Source organism: Alosa alosa, chromosome 14 (genome assembly GCF_017589495.1).
Source record: "Alosa alosa isolate M-15738 ecotype Scorff River chromosome 14, AALO_Geno_1.1, whole genome shotgun sequence".
NCBI lineage: Eukaryota > Metazoa > Chordata > Actinopteri > Clupeiformes > Clupeidae > Alosa > Alosa alosa.
The window spans coordinates 29,586,023-29,607,014 of NC_063202.1; the positions used below are offsets into that span (position 1 = coordinate 29,586,023).

Below are 20,992 nucleotides of genomic sequence, written 5' to 3' on the forward strand. Positions count from 1 at the left end.
AGGATGACACCGTACAGGTTGTGTGCTGTGGAAGTCCTTGTGGCAGATTTACAGCCTGCGGAAATAATCTGCATTTGGAGTAATGAAGTCTTTAATGCTGGGGGGTGATGTGAGGGCCGTAAATCTGCGGGTGGCAGGGCCCAGGCGAGATGGGAGAGAGGTGCCTGATGTGTTTGCTGATATGTTCGCTTTAACAGCCATCTTTAACATGCTGTTAAACCCTCAACTCACCTCAGCACGGTTTTTTCCTCGCATTTGCTTATTCCCAGTTGCCTGCTTGTGGCTTGTATTTACTATTCACTGAGGGTGATCACAGTAAATAATAATAAAGGCCTGTTTTGTTAAGCTTCTAAAACAGATTAGCATATCACATTAGGATAAATATAATTAAGATGATAAAGATTACTTTCATTGTAGAACAAAAAAGAACATATTGCAACATGCTGAAGAACAACAAAGAGACACACACACGGAGACAACAGCAGTAAGCGCACGGAGATCAGTAAAGGTGACAGTACAAGGCTCCAGCGCAAACTAGTAGCAGAGCCCAAGGACAAGGCTTTTTCTCCCCGCGCCTCAATTACTGCTGATTAGCATTGATTTAGAAAGGAGGGGGGAACAAACAAACAAAAACAAAAGGAGAGCTAATCAGGGATGCTGTCAGCGGATGATATGAAAGCGCACCAGGCTACGAGGCTTAAAATAGCCCCGTAAACGCACACGCAAGTTCAAATGCAAAACCGAGAGGGGAAAAAAAGACATGGAGATAGAAACAGAGAGCGAGAAAGAGAGAGAGAGAGAGAGAAACTATCCCACCGAAGCAATTACAGAATCTAATCAGGGTTTTCTGCATGAAGGTACAGCGTGCCTATCTAGCTCCCATTTGCATCATAACACAGCGTGCAATATTAATTTCCGAGTTTGCTGCTTATTGGAAGTGCAAAGTATGAAAAGCCATTAAGGACCGCAAATGGGAAAGCAATTTGCTGTCACACGGATTCGGCTCTATTAAAGAGAAAAATCTTGTTAACCATTTGGAATTAGAGTCATTTGGCGAGAGGCATTCTGCTGCAGTCCACTAAAATAAGTAATTATGCTCCCCTTCTCCCCCATTCCCTCCATCCCTCTCTCTTTCATTTGCAGGGGGCATGTGGGGTGGGGGGGGGTGTGTGGGGCGGAGTAACGCAGGAGAGGTGGATGGGGTTGAAGGGCGTCAGGGGTGAGTAAGTGGATGCAGAGGCAATTAGAGTTGGTAGCTATCTGTTTGGCTAATGCACACCAGTTTTGCACATCTTTCCTCACCTACTCTAACACAAGCTTGCCCACATACTATCCACACATGCATATCAAAGGGCTAGAAAGGACACATAGATCCCTTTCTGAACTCTATATTAATATCACCAGGCTTTACTGTATCATAGCTATTATCCAGAGAGTTCCATGGATTAGTCTGGTAATAGACTAATAGACTGATGATGATTCAGCATCATTATTATTAAAATAATTAATAGTTTGAACTACCAGCATTCCCCTACTTGCATTTATACAGCCATAGCACTGATCATCCTGTTACCTCATGCCCATATTCTTCTCATAAACCTCATTTTTTACAGTCTACAGGATGCTTTCGCGATGATTCATCTGTATGACCAAAGCCTATGTTAACTGATAGTTGAGAGAAACCATCTTGATGTCAAACACCAGATCTCTGTCTGAGGCCATCTCCGGATAACCCCCCTCCCCACCACCACCACCACCCATTCCTCCACCTTTATGTCTGAGCGCCCAAACTGTCCTACCCTTCCCAACCCCCCTGCTGCTGCTGCTGCACTGCGCGGGGCAGATTTATGGCTGCTGGGGCTGGGAGGCCTGCGGAGTGTTTTATGAGGGGGACCTGCAGGACCTATTAAGGTGGTGCGGGGTGCTCTGGCCCCCGGCACTGGGTATCGATCGCCCCCCGAGTGGGAGCGAGAACAGGAGCGGGAGTCCGAGGCGGGCTCCCCTGGCGAGTTAGAGCCCTGAGCAGACTCCCACAGCACCAGAGGACGGGGCTATGTGAGGACGGCACCTACAGCAATGGAGTGGCAAAAGCAGGGGAAACAAATGCACAGGAATGAAACATCCAGCTTTTCTCCTCTTTTAGGAGAGTAGGACAAGCGAGCTGGAAACAGTTATGCCTGGGTGGTTAGTATGGGATCTGTTTCTGTGAGGGGAGAGAGGGGGAGAGACATGGAGCAGGAAAGAGGGAATGAGGTGGACAGAGAGAGAGAGATAAATGGCTATCTGAGGGGTGGCAAATGATGCAGGGGGGTTGTGGAGCTGATGAGGAAAGTGTGTATGTGTACGTATGTGGGTGTGTGTGTGTGTGTGTGTGTGTGTGTGTGTGTGTGTGTGTGTGCGTGTGTGTGTGTGTGTGTGTGTGTGTGTGTGTGTGTGTGTGTGTGTGTGTGTGTGTTGTGTGTGTGCATTGTGGGAAGCTCCACAGCCACTGCCCTTGCTCCACAGTGAATATGGACTCATCTCTCCTCTGCACTAATTGCCAGAGAGTGCTGTTGCATAACAAGCAGAGACAGAGAAAGAGAAAGAGAGAGAAAGACAGAGAGAGAGAGACAGAGAGAGAGAGAGAGAGAGAGAGAGAGAGAGAGTAGAAGGAGCATCTGCCGCAGAAGGAGCGTCCAAGCTGAGAGGAAGCCATGAAACACTCATCAGGAGGAGTGAGCTCCAGTGTGGCTCATCCAACACACACACACACACACACACACACACACACACACACACAATCCAGGAAGTAAGTATTTCCATGAACCTATCCCTGCAGGTAGAGGCATCCCTCCACCCGAACACTGCGTGGCAAAGATCTCTGCAGGATAAAACAGTTATTTCTAGTCTATTTCTAGTATGGATATACTGCAAACGCACTCATAATGTACAATCACAGTCCACCATCTCTTGACTGTAACAAAATAATTCACACAAACAAAGGATTGCATTGCAGTGGTGCAGAGTTAATGTCCATTTGGCTCCAGTTCTTCTGCACTCCAAATGAGCCTGGCTACCCAGCATGCCTCAGTGGCTCCCTAACCAACCGCAGGCGGCAGGGCAGGCTCCCCTGCACCTCCACTCCCACTGCGGGCCGAGCAGAGCAGAGCAGAGCCGAGCGGGGCCAACACACACTAACACACAGCCGCTGCCGCACGGCCTGAACAAACAAAGTCCGGCAGTCAGACTCAAAACATAGAAACCTGTGGCGTGCAAAAACCACTAGGGCAGCACGGGGGGAAAAAGAAATAATTAACAAAGACTGGGAAGGAACGAGGAACAGACAAGAGAAATAAACAAGGAGAAGTTTAGATGGCTGACTGCAGAGCACCCCACTAACTGCTGGTGGTGGTGAAGGTGGCTGTAGCCCCCATAACCCCCTGTGGCCAGAGTGCGACTCCTGCGGCCCGAGCTCATTACCGCCACCCTCCTTCACCCCACCCCAAGCACCCCCGCCCGCAACCCTGACATTAAGACATTTTCCAGCAGGATTAATTGAAAGACAGATTAAAAATAAATTAAGAAAAATGTGTTGCAGAATGCCTTACACGCACTTCATAAATCATCCGCTGGAGCCAGGAGCGCGAGCGCACAAGGCCCCGTAATTAACTGCACACTATTTATTTTATCCTGACGCCAGAAATTAGAATTCAGACACAGAGATTATATTAGGAGTGTCTGTCATGCGGAACTGCTGCAGGATGTGCAGAATATTTTAAGGGTACAAAGAAAGACAAAAAGATGGGGGGAATGGGAGGGAGGGGGAAAAAAAGACAAATTCACCACAGCACTGGAGAAGCAGGATTTACAACAGCAAACACATTTACTGTACCGGGCCAAATGAAAAAGTCAAGATAAAAAAAGAATGTGTTTTGAATGTTCACATAATGAAAACGTATCATTATCCAAGTGCAAAGGGCATAATGAGAGGAAACGGTCTGTCTTATGTAACTGGGCAGGTTTTAGAATCTCAACAGAGCGCTACACTGGAAAACTGTAGGAACGTCACCGCTGTTTCAGTGCTTTAATAAAACTCATCTAAAACCGAAAAAATAAAGATAACTAGAAGCCAGAGGTCTGCTTGTGTTTGTGATTCTTTCCTCCTCCTTCTTTCTCTCTCTCTTTCCCTTTCTCTCTCGCCCTCTCCCTCTGGGGTGGTCCTGCCCCTTGTATACCCCGCTGTGCCAGGATGAGACCACTGGCAGCTCCAGCCCTGGCCGCACACTGCCTCCTCGTGGGCACCCTGCCCACACTGGCACGATGCCAGGCCCCCTCTCTCCCCTGCTATGCTGAGCGGCCGAGCCGAGCTGGCACCAGGCTTCCTGCTCCTGCACTCTCTCTCCTGACGCCTCTTCTCTCAGAGAGACCTTCCCATCTCTCATCAATCTGCTGGTTCACACTTCTAAAGCATCCGCTGCACCAGGCCCTCCAACCACTCCATTAAAACGCACTAAAAGTGTAAGGAACAAAATACGCTAATTTGATGAAAAATGTGCCAGGATTCTCGAGGGAGCCATCAAGTTCTGCTTGATGTTCATACTGTGTGTTGTACCCTCTGGTTGCAGATACATTCAAAAGTCTTCATAAAAGTGTTATTTATTTATCTTCGCTTCTGCAGCAGAGGGTCAGACCTGACCATGTTCAGAGATAGCAGTTGATATGACTAATAAGTCGTTTAATAAGTGGTTATGAGCCCACTGTCTCCAGAAGGATACTGTTAAACTGATGTGTGAAACTTCAGTAAGGGGCCATTAAAGAGTAGTTTTAATGATTACTAGATCCTATACTGATCTCAATGGCAATGTGTCAGACAGAGAGAGAAAGAGAGAGAGAGAGAGAGAGAGAAAGACCTGAGTGATTGGGATTTGTTTTTGCCTCTGCAGATAAACTCACACTATTGTTTAAATGTGATGAATGTTTGCTGTCTCCATTTACTGTGAAAACCTGACTCTTACATCACTATTGGGCCCAAAAGGACCCCAGTGAAGCATATCAGATTGACGTATGTCATCAAATCTACGGTTGTGTTACAATAAAAGTGAAAGTAAAAACTGTTATCCGGAGATCAGTGTCAAAATAGTCAAAGCAACAAAATAAGCTTTTGACCATCTAACTTCGGAGTCTACTACTAGCTATCTTATCAGATCTATACACTCATAGAGTCACTTGGTGCAGTATAATCATAGGTCACATGCTACAGGGTAAGTATTGGCTTTTAGCAGATTGATTTAAAAACAAAGTCAGATGGCAAAAACTGGCTGTTCAAAGAGCATTAATGTCATACAATATTGAATCTTTTGTACCTTACATTCAAACACTGCTTTCCACATCTGTCCCACAAGATAGTATTGTGAGATTCTTTGCAAATCTACCAGAATAAGGGACATCCAAAATCCTTTTTTAAGGAATCAGTTTGGGACCTGCCAACCATCAGGAGTGCGAAAAATCTACTTTAAAATGGGTGTCCCTGTGGAGATATGGTGCCAGACTAGTGCTGGTGCCCTCTCTCCCCCCTCTCTCTCTCACACACACACACACAGAGGGAAAAAGCATCGCCTGGGTTTTGCTCTGGGGCAAGGGAATGCAGCATTGTGACACAGGCCAGTGATCTCATAAGGCTTTGGCAAATCACACCTATGGAGATGGCCAGAGAGAGAATAAATCCTTTTAAGGAATCAGTTTGGGACCTGCCAACCATCAGGAGTGCGAAAAATCTACTTTAAAATGGGTGTCCCTGTGGAGATATGGTGCCAGACTAGTGCTGGTGCTCTCTCTCTCTCCCCCCCTCTCTCTCTCACACACACACACAGAGGGAAAAGCATCGCCTGGGTTTTGCTCTGGGGCAAGGGAATGCCGCTTGTGTGTCCACACAGGGCCAGTGATCTCATAAGGCTTTGGCAGCGCCGACACACACACCTGATGGAGATGGCTGGGGCAGAGAGAGAATGAGAGAGAGAGAGAGAGAGAGAGAGAGAGACAGAGAGAGAAAGAGAGAGAGAGAGAGAGAGAGAGAGTGATGTCACAGCTCTTCCACAGCCTCTTCGAAAGTTGTGGGTGCCGAGAAAGGATGGAGCTCCAGTGCTCAAGCCGAATCGGAGAGAAGACAAACAGTGGCACGACCTGCAGCTGCCTTCAAAACACTAGACTGAAGTGCTGCGCTTCCAGTTATGAATTTTATGAGCCCAGATATGTACGTGTCATGTACGTGTCACATATCATTCACTGATCAAGATGTCGTGCAAGGAAATGATAAAGAGAATTTACTGAAGCAATAATGAATAAAAGTAGGTATTTTTATGAAAGGGCAATGTGGTTCTCCAACTAGAGAAGAGAGAGACAAGTGAACGAAAAATGTTTGGTGTGGTGATGGGAGTGGGGCCAAGAGTATGAAAGAGGTAGTTCTTTGAGTAAAATATAAATTCAGGGTTTTTTCCCCCTTCTTGCATGTTTGGTTTTGCACAAAGAAATGGTTGATGAAAGGCCAAATGTATCTTCCACATGGAAAGGAAAGAAGAGGGGACACTGAGAAATACCCAAGAAAACTTCATGTGGCATCCCATTAAAGAGCTTCCTCCGTTTAGCAAGAGTGTGTGTGTGTGTCTGTGTGTGTGTGTGTGTGTGTGTGTGTGTGTGTGTGTCTACCTCTGCATGCGGATGGACACAAACACACGTACACGCACGCACATACACACACACGGATGATCCATCTCAGAGAGCATAGCACATCTGAGCCTCTGTCCTCATGAAAGCGAGGGGAGAGAAGGGGCCTTCTCTCTGGTGATGCATTAAGTCAGGCCTCTAAAGACAACCATCTTAAAGCAAAACCCCACGGCTGAGCTAATCAATGACAAAAACAGACACACTGGACCAAAGGCTTTCATGCAGCGCATTTACTTCAGAAAAAAGGAAGAAGAAAAAAACTCTTTTCATTTTTATCATTTCTTTTTTTCTCTCCAAATTTGGTCGAATGTTCACAAGATGAGGGAGGTGGGGGTGGGGGTGTTCAGCTGCTCAAGGGTGGGAGCTTCGGAGAGAGAGAGAGAGCGGGAGAATACATTTGCAGTCGGGCCACTTCCTCCCCAGTTCGTGGGAGTTCTGCTTCCTGAGAGAGAGAGAGAGAGAGAGAGAGAGAGAGAGAGAGAGAGAGAGAGAGAGAGAGAAAGAGAGAGGGCCCTTGCATGGATATCCGGCCTCCCGTCCAGCCTTCTCTTGCGTGCTCGATGAGTGTGAGCGACTGTATCTGATCCTTCAGAGAGCGCACGGCCCCAGGGTCACCCTCCGGAGGGGGTTGGAAAGATACAGACGCCTGATGGGGAGGCGACACTTGATGTACCATTAGCCAAGCCGGCCAACGGGAGGTAAAGAGGGCCACCAGACGCATCGGCGGCTACAACTCAGTAATAATGCATTAGAATAGAAGTCCCATCCTACTCCATTCTTAGGCTCTTAATACCAGCTAATGCTACTTAAAACACTATGCATCAAACATGTTCTCCTATGTGTGTGTAGAGCCACCGACAGGATGTGTATGGCAGGTCTGGCCATCAGGGTGCACTCTACAGTCTCCTCCATTTCACATCTTTTCTGTTCTTTTCCTTATTTTTTTCCCCCAGGTTACTGTACCTAGCTACCCAAGGCTGGGGGAGAACCAGTAAATCACTGGTGTAGAAAATAAATGTACACTTATTAGAGTGGCCATGCTGCATATATTCAGCTCTTTAATGTACAGCGCAGGCGAGGCGCCGAGGCAGCGGGCTGGAAAAGGCACGGTGAAAAATGACCGCATGAGGAGAGGAGCGGGAGGAGCGGGGACGTGCGGCTCCGAGGAAGAGACGGGGGAATAACAGCAGAATAATCAGCGCTCAGGCTAGCCGCCGCTGGGCTGCCCTGCTGTGTTGGCTTACTGGGAGTTGTGTGTTAGACAGCAGCCTTGTGTTGTGCTACTGTGTCTGTTTGTGCTGTTCTGGTGCTTTCTGTGTTGTGCTTTGCTGTTGTGTGCCACAGTTCTCTGTGAATTGTTGTATTGGAACAGTTAAGGCTACAGTATGTTGTTGAGCAAAAGGGATATAACACAAGTCTGCTACATTGCAGGGTGCTGAATTTCTTCTGTCCTTTCTTCCATTGCCTAGACCAAAACCCATGTCCCCTTACAGAACAGGTATGTATAGTCATATGTAGGGAGAATATGTATGTTTTGTCTTCCCTCTGACTAGCTGCTGGTCTCGGCAGGTGGGCAGGGGAGGAAGGACCTGCAGGACTTTGCCTGGCTGGGTACCGGGGCTTCATGGGGAGACTCCTGGAGTGTCGCTGTGTTTCAGTGGTTCAGTAAAACCACAAGCTCTGTGTGCTATTGTTCAACAGCCGAGCTACACTCACAGTCACTACACTCACATGAACATGTATGAGCACATACACACACACACACACACACACACACACACAAACAAAAGAAAAACAAACTAGATGGAAAATACATGCAGAAAGACAAGAGAGAGGGAAAGAATTGCCCATCAACTGAGTGACAACCATCTCCCCACATCCCTCCTCCGGTCTGAAAAAAGTAGCACGCAGCCTGCGATTCCCACTCTGGCCTCTGGGTGTCTCTCTTTCACTGTGCATGGCCGTTGGGCCGCCTCCTCCTCTGCGGCACCAACCCCTCCTCTTGGCCCCTCCCCTCCACCTCCGCCTCCTCCAACATCTCCACATAATATATACACCATCATTTGGAAATGGCAGCTTTTTGAAAATTCACCTTGATTATCAGACATTAAAAGTGACTTCTCTAGCGCTGAGTGTCTGGCTGTGGGGGGACGGCTGCAGACAGCAGAACAATGCAGGGCCGGCGCGGCATTAACAGCTCGCCGGGGCCCTGCCGGAGAGGGAGAGGGAGAGGGGAGCTGGCCCTTTGTTCTCTCCCACATCCAATTATTTTTAACGTGTGCCTCTTTTCACAACAACAAGAGAGAATTTAATTTTAATGCACTCAGGAAAAAAAGAAAGGAAAGGAAAGGAAAACACACACACGCACACACACACTTACTCACAATGTACACAAATACACACAAACACACACTAATCTATTCTTAAGCAGAATACTGGGATGAGTATGGAGGGTTAAGAATCACGCAGAGAAGAATGCATCACTGGGCCAGAGTCATGGCACAATTCAGAAGCACAATGACAGAGAAAGGAAAAAAAAGACTGAGAGAGTGAGAGAGAGAGAGAGAGAAATACTCTGCAAAATGCAAACTCTGGGACACAGTAGTCATTACATTACTATATTTGGTGTGGTGAGGATCAACGCCTCTAGATGCATGCCGGAAAAATGAATTATATATAACCACAGACACACACACACAATTAAAAGAAAACAAACAATAAAAATAGCCAATGTCCCTGATAAAAAAAAGTAGTTGGAAAAATAAGAAGGCAAGGAGCTCTGTTGGAAGGTATGTGGCCAAATATTTTTCTAATTGGACGAGCACTTTATCTTGCTGTCAGAGAGGCAGTAAAAATGCGTGCTGTTCCCAGAAGGAGAGGAGCTGCACCACTGCTGGCCTTTTATTAGTGCAGAGCTGTGTGTCTGATATATGCTCCTGCCTCAGCCTTTCAGCAAGACCCCTGCGCCTCACACACACACACACACACACACACACACACACAAGATGTAACACCACATACAAGACACATTATACATAGATATGCATGTATATATATATCCAGCCACAAATATGCAAATGAATACAAACAAACACATGCAAAAAATAAGTATATCAAACATGTACCATCAACTGTAGTTCCACAACATTTGCATTGCACCCACACGCACACACACACAGACACACACATACACACACGCACACAATAGGTACACTAGTATTGATATGGCACCAGCCTACAGGATGTGTGGTGTATGCACCTGGGAGCACATTAGTTAAATGCTTTGTGCTGTGTTGCACTCTGCTCCAGTTCGACACAACACTCCGCAAATGCTTCATCCGAATGCACAGGGCAGATCTCATCATATACAAACAATGCCTGACGGTCACACAACAATATGCATCACATGTGCAAACACGCACGCAAACACACTAGACTCAACACACATGCACACACACACGGTAGTTGAAGCAGCGTGGTAGAATCAGACATGCATGGAATTGTGTGCTGACGGCTCTGCAGTGGCCGGCGATGCTGCTCCATGCGTGCATTTTGCCAGCAGTATGAAATGATTGTTTTTTGTCTTATCAGTAGCAAGGCAGCAACTAGAGAACAACCAAAGTCGTCTTTCCCGGAATTACAAAAAATACGCAGCACAGCCAGCACCGAAGCACGTACACACACATAGGCACACACACCCACACACACACACTAAATTAAATTCCAGTCCTACGGCAGACAACTAACTGCTTGTGTGTGGGGCCGGCACTGCGGCATGGCAAAAGCAATTCTCTGGGGATGGCAAAATTAAAGGGCAGAATCCAGCCTGTTTATGGCTCTCACTCGGTACTCCTCTCAATCAAATGTTTTATTAGCAATCATTCGCCACTCGCTGGTCCTAACAGTCGTCTGCGGCACAGGAAGGAGAGAAAGAGAGTGTGTGTGTGTGTGTGTGAGTGTATGTGTAAGTGCAGGTGTTTTCCCCATACACAGACACCCACCCAGTCACACACAAAAATATGAAACCAGCCCAAAGAAGGACAGGTCCTCCTCACAGTGAGCTTTCACCAACACCATCAAGCTGAAGGAGGCTAAGGAGGACTACAGAAGGAAGGTGGAACAGAAGTTGCAGGAAAACAACATGAAGGAGGCATGGGACGGCATGAAGATTATCACAGGCCTGAAGAAGAGCAGCAGCTCTGTGGAGGGGGACCTGGACAGGGCGAACCAGTTGAACCACTTCTACAACAGGTTTGACTGCCCTGCTCCAGCTCCAATGGCTGTGGTCTGTCCACCACCCCCGACTCTGGCAGCCTTGACAGGGACATCAAGGAGGTGGTCATCCCCCAGCCCCTACCCCCTCAATACCAGTGCAGCACTCACCTCCATCATCACAGGCTATCGTACCCCCACCATCACTGGATATTGCACCCCTCCCCCATATGGCAATCACGAACAATGAGGAGACAACGACCTCAGTCAACAGAAATCAGACACACAGATCACAGATCCCCCCATCACAACAGATCAAGTGAGAGCTCAACTAAAGAAACTGCACACCAATAAGGCAGCGGGGACTGACAGACTGTGTCCAAGGCTACTCAAGGCCTGTGCTGCTGAACTGAGGGAGCCACTGAAGCACATCTTCAATTTGAGTCTACTTCTTGGACAAGTTCCAACACTGTGGAAGACATCATGTCTCACTCCTGTCCCTAAGAAGCCATACCCTAGTGAGCTTAATGACAACAGACCTGTCGCTCTTACATCACATGTGATGAAGACAATGGAGCGGCTGGTCTTAGGTATGCTCAGACCCCAGGTACGCCATGCACTAGACCCGTTACAGTTTGCATACCAGGAGAAAGTGGGCGTGGACGATGCCATCACTTATCTTCTACACAGGACACATTCTCACCTAGACAAGGGGAAAAGTGCTGTGAGAATCATGTTCTTTGATTTCTCAAGTGCTTTTAACACCATCCAACCCCTTAGACTGGGAGACAAGCTCTTGCAGATGGGTGTGGACGCTCACCTGGTAATCTGAATTACAGATTACCTGACCGGCGACCACAGTTAGGCTGACTGAAGAACTGTCTCTCTGACACTGTGATCAGCAGCACTGGAGCGCCACAGGGAACTGTGCTCTCTCCAGTCCTGTTCACCCTGTACACATCTGACTTCTGCTACAACACCGAGTCATGCCACATGCAGAAGTTCTCTGACGATACTGCAATTGTGGGGTGTATCAGGAACGGGCAGGAGGAGGAGTACAGGAGCCTGGTGGAGGACTTTGTGCAATGGTGCAAACTCAATCATCTTCAACTCAACACTTCAAAGACCAAGGAGATGATGGTGGATTTCCGCTGGTCTAAGCCCACTCTGCTACCAGTCCTCATTGATGGGGTCAATGTGGAGGTGGTAAGCACCAAAAAGTATCTGGGTCTCCACCTGGACAATAAACTGGACTGGTCAGCCAACACACTCTACAAGAAAGGGGAGAGCAGGCTGTACTTCCTGAGGAGGCTGGGGTCCTTCAATGTGTGCAACTGCAAGCTCCTCAGGATGTTCTACCAGTCTGTTGTTGCCAGCGTCCTCTTCTATGCAGTGGTATGCTGGGGAGGAAGCACAAATAAGAAGGATGCGGGGCGAATTGACAGGCTGGTAAGGAAAGCTGGCTCTGCAGTGGGAGCTGAACTGGAGTGCATCACTTCAATATCAGACAAAAGGACCCTGAACAAACTGATCAACATCTTGGACAATGAGTGTAACCCACTCCACAGCACTATTGTTAAGCAGAAGAGCCTGATCAGCTGGAGACTTCGCCCCATGTTTGGATACTGTCTGTCCACTAGCCAGTTTTACCACTGTCTTTCTGCCTCACTGTTTTGGATGTGCTATATTAGCACATATGCATAACCCTCCCTCCATGCCACAGCCGAACTGTGGCCACACTTACACCTTTTCTTAATATAGTTATATATATATAGATATATAGACTTTATTCTTGCACTGTTGCACTGTTGGACTTACTCATTTGCACTATCACCATGACACTCATTCACACAGAGCACCTTACCTTACCTTACTATGCACAGAGAATCACAGGCCCAGTCCCTGCCTCAGTCATTGCAAGCGCCTCTTGATTGATTAATCACCCACTATGTGGATACTGTTTTTAGAATTGATTTAGATTAAGTGTTAGTTAGTATAATTTGTATTTTAGTATATTTAGTATATTCTTTATCTTCTACTGGCCTTATTGCTTAGTTGTGTTTTTTATATTATATACTATATCTATCTATCTATCTATCTATCTATCTATCTATCTATCTATGTATCCTTTGCACTCCAAACATTAATGCAGTAGACATGAGAGTTAATGTGTGTGTATGTGTGTGTGTGTGTGTGTGTGTGTGTGTGTGTGTGTGTTATATGTGGGTGTACGATCACCACAACAGAGAAAGACAGTTCAAAGAGACAGGAGAGATGAAAGCAGTCATGCTCTGTGGGCTCCATGCTAAAGACAGAGATCGAGTAAAGACGAGTCGAGATGGCCATTGGACCAGTAACTAGAATCACACCTCCGTATCACCATGTGAGCTGAGGATGGTTCAGTGAATTATGTAAGGGATAATGTATAGAACGCCGGTCATTATCATAGGAAAATAAGTCCCGACAGGTCAAACCGGATGCTGACGCACCAGTGAAGGGGTCTTGCTTCGCCCTAAAGAGACTTATTTTCCCCGATAATGACCAGCGTTCTATACATTATCCTGCTTATTATACAGCATGTGTCTTTACATTTATTTGTTACCATTACGTCGTGGCTTTTGCTGAGAAACAAATAGTTCGCAAGACACTCACTAAACTTGAATCAAACATTCTTTAAAACGCAGCTGATCAACCATCTGCTTTCACTTTTGAATGAAGTTCCATTGCAAGAAGTGACCGGACTACTTGTGGAATGAATGTGACGTGACTCAAAGACACAAAACCTCTTGCCATTGACAGTGGTCATTATATACCTTGCAGCAGTAATTATATAGTTTTAACAGACTTCCAAATGTTGGGAAGGCCCATTCATGTGAATAGAACTTTCTGCAGCACTCTGAAGAGCCGTGTAATAAGCTGTAATCAATACCAGAAAGAGTAGTCGATGGCATGCTTGTGGTAAGACAGGGGTGAAGGTAGAGGAGCTTTGTGTGACAGTTGGTGTGGGTGTCTTGGTGCAGATACATGAGAAAAAGCTCAACTGGACAGAAGTGTAGCACAGAAGATTTGTGTGGCTGATGGTGTCTAGGTGCAGAAACAGGTGGAAGGGTGAAGTGGGCAGCGGCCTAGCACAGTAGGCTTCTGTGGCTGTTTATATGGGTGTCTCTGGGTGTAGAAACAGGTGGAGTAAGTGGACTGGGCAGTCCTGTAGCACAGGGCAATGGGGCAGCAGAGAGGGGAGGAGCCTACCTGCTGATTGACAGAGTCCAGCTGAGACTTGAGGCTCTTCAGCTCCCACTGCAGCTCCTGGCTGTCCTCCTGCGCCTACAGACAGAGAGGACAGGAGAAGAGGAGGAGATAAACCCACCCAAAAGAAATAGTAAACAGGTACACCGAGTACAGTGCTCTGGCAATGACTGATTAGGTGATTAAAATGGCATTACCTCTACAGGCCAAAGGTAGTAAAAACTAACAGCACATCAGGAATACACAGCGACTTTATGTGAATGTGTGTGTGTGTGTGTGTGTGTGTGTGTGTGTTTGTGTCTGTGTGTAAATGAGTGCCTGTGTATACTGATGGTCTGAAGAATTTCTGTGTGTACAGCATGTCCTTTGTTCCTCTAGATCAACAATTTCATCTGTCCACACACACACATACACACACACACACACACACACACACACACACACACACACACACACACACACACACACACAGTCTCCCCCTCATGTGTGTCATTGTGGACATGGGTTCCTGAGCCAGCAGTGCTGGGATAAGGTGAACGCTGAAGGCAGGCGGAGGACACAGGCCTCATTAAAGCACTGAGCAACACGCCTGACAACAGGGGCAACGGCAAACAAAGGTGACCATGTGGAGAAAAACCAGGAATAACACATACACACAAAATAAGCACACAAACACGCGCACACACGCACAAACGCACGCACGCACGCACGCACGCACGCTTTTGTATCTTCAATAAGAATCCAGCAAAGATTTTTAGTATAGGTTGACAGAAACCTCTGCCCAATACTTCCTAATTTCATCCACACAACCAGCAGCGGCTAATCATGACAATCCTTCTGTCTGTCTGCTTTTGTAGTCATCATAGGCTCCACTGACAAGCTTCTATGCCTGTATGAAAACTCGGCGACCAATCAAATAGTCCGGGCGGGCTTTACACAATGATGGATAGATGAACAACGGTGCCTAGTAATTAATGTGACCTGAGCGTGCTTTAGTTGATTTTGTTTACAACAAGAAGCTAGACATTTAGATGTTGCTGTCGCATCTGTTGTACAAGATATTGACAGCACAATAACTTAAAAAAAAAAACAAATAGGAATAGTTCAAAGCTCAAGGCAAGGTCAAATCCAAACACGTCCATTTATATACAGCTGAGGGAAACGGTTCTGGATAAAAAGTGTTGCGGCCACTTTCAGCCCCACATGACCCAGTCGTGCGTAACAAATCTCCTGACGTGGACAACTGTTTCAGCAATATCAGGGAGAAATCACATCCACAATGTGGTCCAAACGTGCGGTCCAATCAGCAACCCTCCAGAGTTGCAATCATGGACTCTGGTTTTCATGGGCTCGTGCTGCTCGTGCGGTTGGTGTAATGGCTACCTGGTGCTTGTAGAGAATGCACTCACTCATTCCAACCTGTCGGGTGGCTTAAGGGGGGAAATGGCCATGTGGCAAATATACAGAATGGTGAAAAAGCATGCCACAAATAAGCATGATGGGTTTTGCTCATACAAGAGAAGTGATTTGATCACTGCACTATCAAGAGCTTGTTAAGAAAAAAGAAAGAAAGAAAGTAAGAAAGAGTAAAAGAGCGACAGGAAAAGAGTGAGTGCAGTATATGTGCATGTTTAGTGTCAGCATGTTGAGTGAAAGAGTGAGTGTGTGTGTATGTGTGTGTGTTTGTGTGTGGATGAGTGGAGCCATGTCACTTTGAATAAAATGCTTGCTAAATACCAGTCACCAACTTCAACGTCAGTGTGTGTGTGTGTTTAGTGTGTGTGGTTGTGTGTGTTTAGTATGTTCAGTGTGTGTGTGAGGAAGGCATCTGACCTTCCTGGCAGCCTCCTGAGTGGTGCGTTGGCTCTCTTGGAGCTGCGTGCAGGTGAGGTCTAGCTTGGCCTGCAGCTCTCCACACCTCCTCTGGGCTTCAGCGGTCTCGGCACGCTCCAACTCCTGAGCTGCTCGCATGGAGCTAAGCTCTGCACTGAGCCTCTCCACCTGCACACACACACACACACACACACACACACACACACACACACACACACATACATACATTCACACACACACACACACACACACACACACACACACACACACACACACACACACACACACACACACACATCATATGTGGAGAAACACACAGACACAAAAACCAAAATGGATATGAAAATAGAGATACATTCATTCAGATAGACACAAAGCGACTGTCAGATACATCCCCACACACACAAGGAGGCACAAAACAAACTACAGGCCTGACTATGTTCTCTAATTCGCCCGAGATAGGAAACTCAGATACATCCACACAACTCGCACCCACAATCAGTAAGGCATTACTCACTGTTACATCCAATCCCTCCAAAGCAGTGAGTACTCACATTATACACACTCTTTCAGTCCTCCCCCTCTCTCTCTCACACACACCCCACACTCTCCAAATTGACCCCTAGTGGGGGTGAACTCTTAGCAATCAGCAGTGAAGTTGCTGCTATCTGCTGGGTTATTAGCGGAGCTCACAGGCTGAGTGCTGGAGCTGGACTGGTCTTTAGCAGCCCTTTAGCCAAGGCTATGAATAGCCTCAGATGGCCTGCCATGCACACCGGCACACAGGGAGGCTCAGGCCATCAGATGGCGGCCAGAGAGGCAAGGCGCAGGGAGGAGAGCGTGGACAACGGCAGCACACACACACACAAACAAGTATACAGATTTTGACTCACACACACACAGACACTGAATCACACACATGCAGTACATACACATTCACACACACACACATACACACACACACATTTGCACACAAGTATACCTCCCTGTTACTGATTGGAGATTATACGACACAATGACTTCATTTAAATGTGGATTTGTTCTGGGCACAATCATGTTATATTCAGCATGCACCAATTTGCAAGATGTTGATGTAAGTGTAATGTTTCAGCTGAGCCCTGCACATATACTCACACACTTGAGCACGTAAATGTGGGATGTGTTGATGTAGGAGATTCAAGCACCACTAATAATGGCTGGCTGTATTATGGAAACTAAGTAGTGGGCAGCAGTGGAATATGTGGGGGTGTGACATCACTACAGAAGATGACATTAAAGTATGTTTAAGGCAGTTAAGAGGGATAAGAGTGTGTGGGCACAAGTGTGTGTGTGTGTGTGTGTGTGTGAGTGAGAGAGAGAGAGAGCGAGAGAGAGATGAAGTGTGTGGGCAAAAGTGTCTGTGTGTGTGTGTGTGTCTGTGTGTGTGTGTGTGTCTGTGTGTGTAAGAGAAAGTGTGTGTGTGTACCTCGGCCCCTTGCTCCCGTTTGAATCCCAGGAGAGCCTCATTCTCGACCTCCACCAGTGAGAGACGCCCTCTGACCTCGGAGAGCTGCAGGGGAGCAAAGGCACAGCGTCAGCCTGGCCGCCCGGCCCCCTAAATCACATTTACCGCACTTACTCAACAACCAATACAGCCAATTCTCCAGCAATTACAAGCACATGACTGATGCTGCCGCCAAGACCGCACTTTCTACCAGCTCCTACCAGGTAACAGCCTCAAAACAAAACAAAACAAATAACAAACAAAACAAAACAGGAAAGACTATAACTAAAACCAACTAAGGAATTAAAAAACAGTAAAATAACAGATCTGACTATTCAATCTAAAGACCAACAACATGTTATATTTACTTTCCCCAATTAACCTGTCTTGAGGTCTTGAGCCTATTTGTGAGGAAGATGGAAAGAGAAAGCTCATTAAATGGGTGGACAGAATGTGCAGACATACCAAACATGAATAACCAGAGTCTCTGTACAAAAGGGACAAAAAGAGCGGCTTTATCAAAGGAGCAAAAGAATCTGCTGGTCATCAAGCGAAAGATATTCAGATCATCCCAGACATGTAGTAATGCTGTATGGAATGTCAAAATGAAAGCAACACTCTGAATGAGAACTCGGCTTGGCTTTCCAGTGGAGAGAGAGAGGAGCGAGGGAGGGAGGGGGAGAGCAGAATGAAAAGATGAATAAGAGGATGGAGAGAGGAAGAGGAAAAGAGAGAGACAACAGACAAGGAGAGGGGTGAGAGATGGAGAGAGAGAGATGGACAGACAGGGAGATAGAAGGTGAGATGCAAAATGAGCAGGTGAGTAAGAGGATGAGGGGAGAGAGAGGAAGAGGAAAAGGATGAGAACAAAGGAAGAGAGGGCTAAAGAAATGGAAGGATAGAGAGAGATAAATGGACAGCGACAGAGAGAGGGGTGCAGCGTTGTGCCCAGTAAGCAGGACTCGTTGCGGCTGTAATGAGGTGCGGGCAGCCTGGAGGACTGAGCGAGACCGTACTCCAGGTTACCACGGAGAGGAGCTCCTGTGGAACTCTCCCTCCCTCCTTCCCTGTCGCTCTCTTCCTCCCTCCATCTCTTTCAACGAGCCGCGCTGAAGTCTGCCGTGACGCCTAGCGACAGGTGACACAGCCGCTGCTGACGGTCAGTGCCGGCTTGGCCTCTGATTGGTCAGCCGGCTCCTCTGAGAGACACAGAGGGGTGGCAGGCAGGCAGTGGTTATTCTTTGAGCCCTTGCAGATTGCAGAATGAATTTCAGTCTCTGTCTTCAGCTTCTCCCCCCCTCTCCCTTTCTCCCTCTCTCTCTCCCTCTCTCTCTCTCCCTCTCTCTCTCTAGACTGTCCTGTTTGCTGCCTGTCTCTGAGTCTGCTGTTTATTTATGTTTACGGAGATGTGCCTCTATTCCCTCAGCGGTGCTACAGTGTATCTATATGACGGCCTCACGCACTTCCCATGTGTCCGGCTGCCTACCTGTACCTGCCTATCCACCTGCCTGTCTGTCTGTCTAAATCAGTGTTGTTCTGTTCTGACTGCCTGAGTGGCGCACACACACACACACACACACACACACACACACACACACACACACACACCGACACACACACACTTCACTGCTTGGAAATGGTTATCCCGGGGGAAAAAACACAATGCTAAAGGCCAGCTCAGGACGAGTCCAGCAACAGCACACAGCCTGTGAGCTCTGCTAATAACCCAGCAGATAGTCCTGCCTGCCCAGGTGAGAGGCTGCTGCTGGATAATGACCCTGTGCATTACCCACTCCACATCCACAGTGCTGGACCATGTGGCCAAAGTTCTACCTACACACTGGTCAGTTCAAAAATACTGAGCCAATTAGTAAATCCACATAGCGAGGCCAAGAGTCCTGAGGAAGAGGCTTTTTAACGTTTCCACACACGGACTTCTTCCCCAGTGTGGCCGGCCAGGGGTGTCGTGAGTCTCCGGCACGGCTGCCGCTGAAGTCAGCTGAGGTGGTGAGGGACAAACACCTGCCTCCAGAAGATCCCCATCCAGTCAGATCCAGCAGGATCAGGAGCCCTAAGCTGCATCACCTCAGCCATGGAAACACCTCGGCTCTGCTTAGGATCCAGAGGAAGTTAAGACTGATGGTCTCAAACAAGCGAAGGCCCCGAGTTAAGACTAAGGAAGACAGAGGAGGAGCAGTGCAGAGAGGAGACAGTGAAAAAGGCTCAGAGCTTTGTTTTAAAGAGAAATCAGATTCATTTTCCAATTATTCCACTTATTTTTTATACCATGTTGGCTTAGTTAACTTAGTTATTTAAACTAAACAAAGCCAGTCATGGATTCTCAAGTTGGACAGGTACTGGCAGTGGATTTTTCTGTTTGGTCATGAGATCCAAAGCTTCTGGCCCACACAAGACACTTAAGGTCTAGCAGCCAAGTACAGTGATACACAGAGGCAAGAACTAGGCTGTAGGCTATCGGATAATGCAATGCAGGTTGTTTCAGGTCAGCATGCACTTAACCTCATTTCTCATGTAAACAAGGCTACTTAACTACTTAACCGGCTCAGACCAAAGTAAATTCTTTACAATAACACAGCTTAGGTTACAGCTAGACCACATTTGAAGCTATAATAAAAAAAAAATGTGAGACAAAGTAGTCAGTCATCATCAGAGTGATAGATGGAAAATTCTAGTAGCTGAATTTCAATAAAAATAGAAAATGAAAAAAATACAGACGTACAAACAAAAACACCAATATCCGCACCTTCCATAAGCAACACCGAGTGAACATAACCGAGTGTGTGGCTGAAGGTGAGTGTGCAGTGGCTGGTCAGGCCTGTGAGGCCTGGGCCTGGGGGTGAGCTGCCTACCTGAGCGCGGAGCTGCTCGGCCTGGCTCTCCTGTGCGGCGCGCTCCCTGTGCAGCTGCTGGAGGCGGCCGTGTCCCCGCTGCAGCTCCAGCTGGCGCTCCTGCAGCTCGCGCAGCAGCTCGCAGACCCTCTGCTCCTGGACGTCCAGCTATCGAACCACAAAAGAAGGCAGGGCGCAAGAGGGAAGAGAAAAATCAATCCACTACAAAGAGCCCTCTTGGCTGGGGCTGTCGGGGAAAGAAAGAGAGAGAGAGAGGTGGAGAGAGAGGGGGAGAGAGAGACAGAAGAGAGGAAAGGAGAAAGAGAGAGAGACCATGGCTCTGGAGCTGAAAGCTGGGAAGAGAACCGCCATCTGCCTCTCCTTGTCTTGTGGTTTTGTCACCAAGCCATTGCTCTCAGACACCCAGAGCCATCGATAGACAGGGAAGGAAATCTCTACATGGAATAAAAAAGCGCTAAAAAAAAATCAATCCTCCTTAACAAAATGCGAAAATGCGCCATAGTTAGAAAACATCCCATTTACCACTGTAAAAGGACTAATCTCATTTTTGTCGTTGTTACCCGCTGCGGCGTTATTGCTAAAAACAACATTAGCATGCAATTCCGCGCAAATAAGCATGCTTAATTGATAACTCATTACTATGGCTATT

At 47.3% G+C, this 20,992-nt stretch overlaps 1 protein-coding gene across 5 annotated transcripts in view; it reads right to left on the reverse strand.

Annotated features, from left to right (window-relative positions):
* LOC125306996 (trichohyalin) overlaps window positions 1-20,992 on the reverse strand; it is a 151,964-nt gene that overhangs the window by 51,376 nt on the left and 79,596 nt on the right. For all 5 annotated transcript variants that reach the window (XM_048262682.1, XM_048262685.1, XM_048262683.1 and 2 more), the window contains 4 exons: window positions 20,344-20,490; window positions 17,456-17,539; window positions 15,991-16,158; window positions 14,161-14,235 (listed from right to left, as the gene is read on the reverse strand). In XM_048262682.1, coding sequence (XP_048118639.1) covers window positions 14,161-14,235; window positions 15,991-16,158; window positions 17,456-17,539; window positions 20,344-20,490 — 474 coding nt within the window. The remainder of the gene's footprint in view (window positions 1-14,160; window positions 14,236-15,990; window positions 16,159-17,455; window positions 17,540-20,343; window positions 20,491-20,992) is intronic.